The sequence below is a fragment of the Phalaenopsis equestris genome, unplaced genomic scaffold, assembly GCF_001263595.1.
Source record: "Phalaenopsis equestris unplaced genomic scaffold, ASM126359v1 Scaffold205696, whole genome shotgun sequence".
Taxonomy (NCBI): domain Eukaryota; kingdom Viridiplantae; phylum Streptophyta; class Magnoliopsida; order Asparagales; family Orchidaceae; genus Phalaenopsis; species Phalaenopsis equestris.
In genome coordinates this window covers 1-1,662 of record NW_018225166.1, presented here as the reverse complement: position 1 = coordinate 1,662, position 1,662 = coordinate 1, and the positions used below count along the sequence as shown (strand labels likewise).

Genomic DNA, 1,662 nt, shown 5'->3' with positions numbered 1-1,662 from the left:
AAAGAGAGAGAGAGAGAGATGGTCAAAAAAATATAAGTGGCATCTACATAAAAGCCCCATATTTTTTATATATTTACTTGTCTCTTAAATTTTAAACAGCCATTTTAAAAGTGGAATTCATCTTTTCATGAATAAATTTATAGCACTAAAATATTACAAATATATAAAAATGTAAAATTTAATTGTTATGTACCTAAAATTTTCTTTATATAATCTATAAATTTGGGCTAGAGTATTTCCACCCAAATTAAGAGAAGAGAGGGAGAGGATAAGCGAGAACTACAGATGGCGGAGCATCAGAGTGAGACTAAGAGAGTTTGTGTTATTGGAGCAGGAGGTTTCATTGCCTCATGCCTTGTGAAGCTTCTCCTCTCCAAGGGCTATGTGGTCCACGACACCCTCAGAGATCCGAGTACCCTATCTCTTTCCTTATCTTTATTTATTTATTTTTTTTATTTTGTTTCTAATTCATGATATGCAATAGCTGTTACAGTCCTATTATTGTTTTTCTCAACATCTTAAGATCACTTTCCCACATCAATTGACTTTTTAGCAGGAATTAAGCAATATTTAGCTTACATCCAGCGGTTACTTTTATGCAGGATTTAAGCAATATTTTGTTTAAACCAAGCCAAATAGAATTTTGGAGACGTTAAATTTGATTCGGTTTTTGCTAGTTTTCATATTAATTAAATTCAAGACTTGTTATCACATGATTTATCATATTTAAGAATCTATTGCCTCGTAAATTTTAAATTTTATTATAAACCATTTTAAATAGTTTTCAACTTTTAATCCTCCGAATACTTACTGAATATGAATTTGTAGAATTTACTAAATCATACTTATGATCTAGGAGTTCATATATTTTCCTTTAATGATTATATTTTGAGCCTTTATATTGAATGGTTAAATGCCTCTATTCCTCTTCCAACATTGATTGCTGTTTTGATAAAATTGGAAGGCTTATCGACCCTTTATTTATATAAGGCAATGAAAAGAATGCCCATTTGAAGAGGTTGGAAAAGGCAACAGAGAACTTGCGACGCTTTAAGGCAGATTTGCTTGACTATGATGCTATTGAGGCAGCCATTTCTAGTTGTGAAGGAGTCTTCCATGTTGCTAGTCCTGTTGTATTAAGTGGAATTACAAATCCGGAGGTATCAAGTGTTTGATTTATGTTTTTGTTGATACTATTCTTTAAACCTATTTGTAGCCCAAATTGCACATTTTCGCTGATAAGAAAAATGTTTTTAGGTGGAACTAATAAGCCTTGTTGTTGTCGGTACAAAAAATGTTCTCAAAGCATGCTCGAGACAAATGTGAAAAGAGTTGTGGTTGTTTCATCTATTACAGCCGTAATATTTAATCCTCATTGGCCGCAAGGTACTGTACTGGATGAGAACTGCTGGTCAGATGAAGAGTTTTGTAGGGCTACAACGGTAATTTATTTACTCAATTTGAGAAGTAGGATACATGGGTTTGAGAAGAAAATCATTTGTGAATATTTTTTGAGGAACAAACGTCCTATTACTTGAAAATTTTTTTTTTAAGCATCCCAATAAAGATAAATTTTTACAAAAAATGATTTTTTTTTAAATGTAATATTAAAAATGACATTAAAAAAATTCCCTAAACTGACAATCATTGTCATATCGTTTC

General features: G+C 31.4%; 1 protein-coding gene across 1 annotated transcript; it reads left to right on the top strand.

Annotated features, from left to right (window-relative positions):
- Nucleotides 1-285: 285 nt before the first annotated feature.
- LOC110036375 (cinnamoyl-CoA reductase 1-like) lies at nucleotides 286-1,442 on the top strand (the record flags this gene model as incomplete). Its single annotated transcript, XM_020740807.1, is given in 4 exon segments — nucleotides 286-412; nucleotides 991-1,160; nucleotides 1,258-1,315; nucleotides 1,318-1,442. Coding segments are annotated over 4 exon segments (480 nt in total), but the record flags the coding sequence as incomplete, so codon positions are not given.
- Between the last annotated feature and the right edge of the window lie 220 nt (nucleotides 1,443-1,662).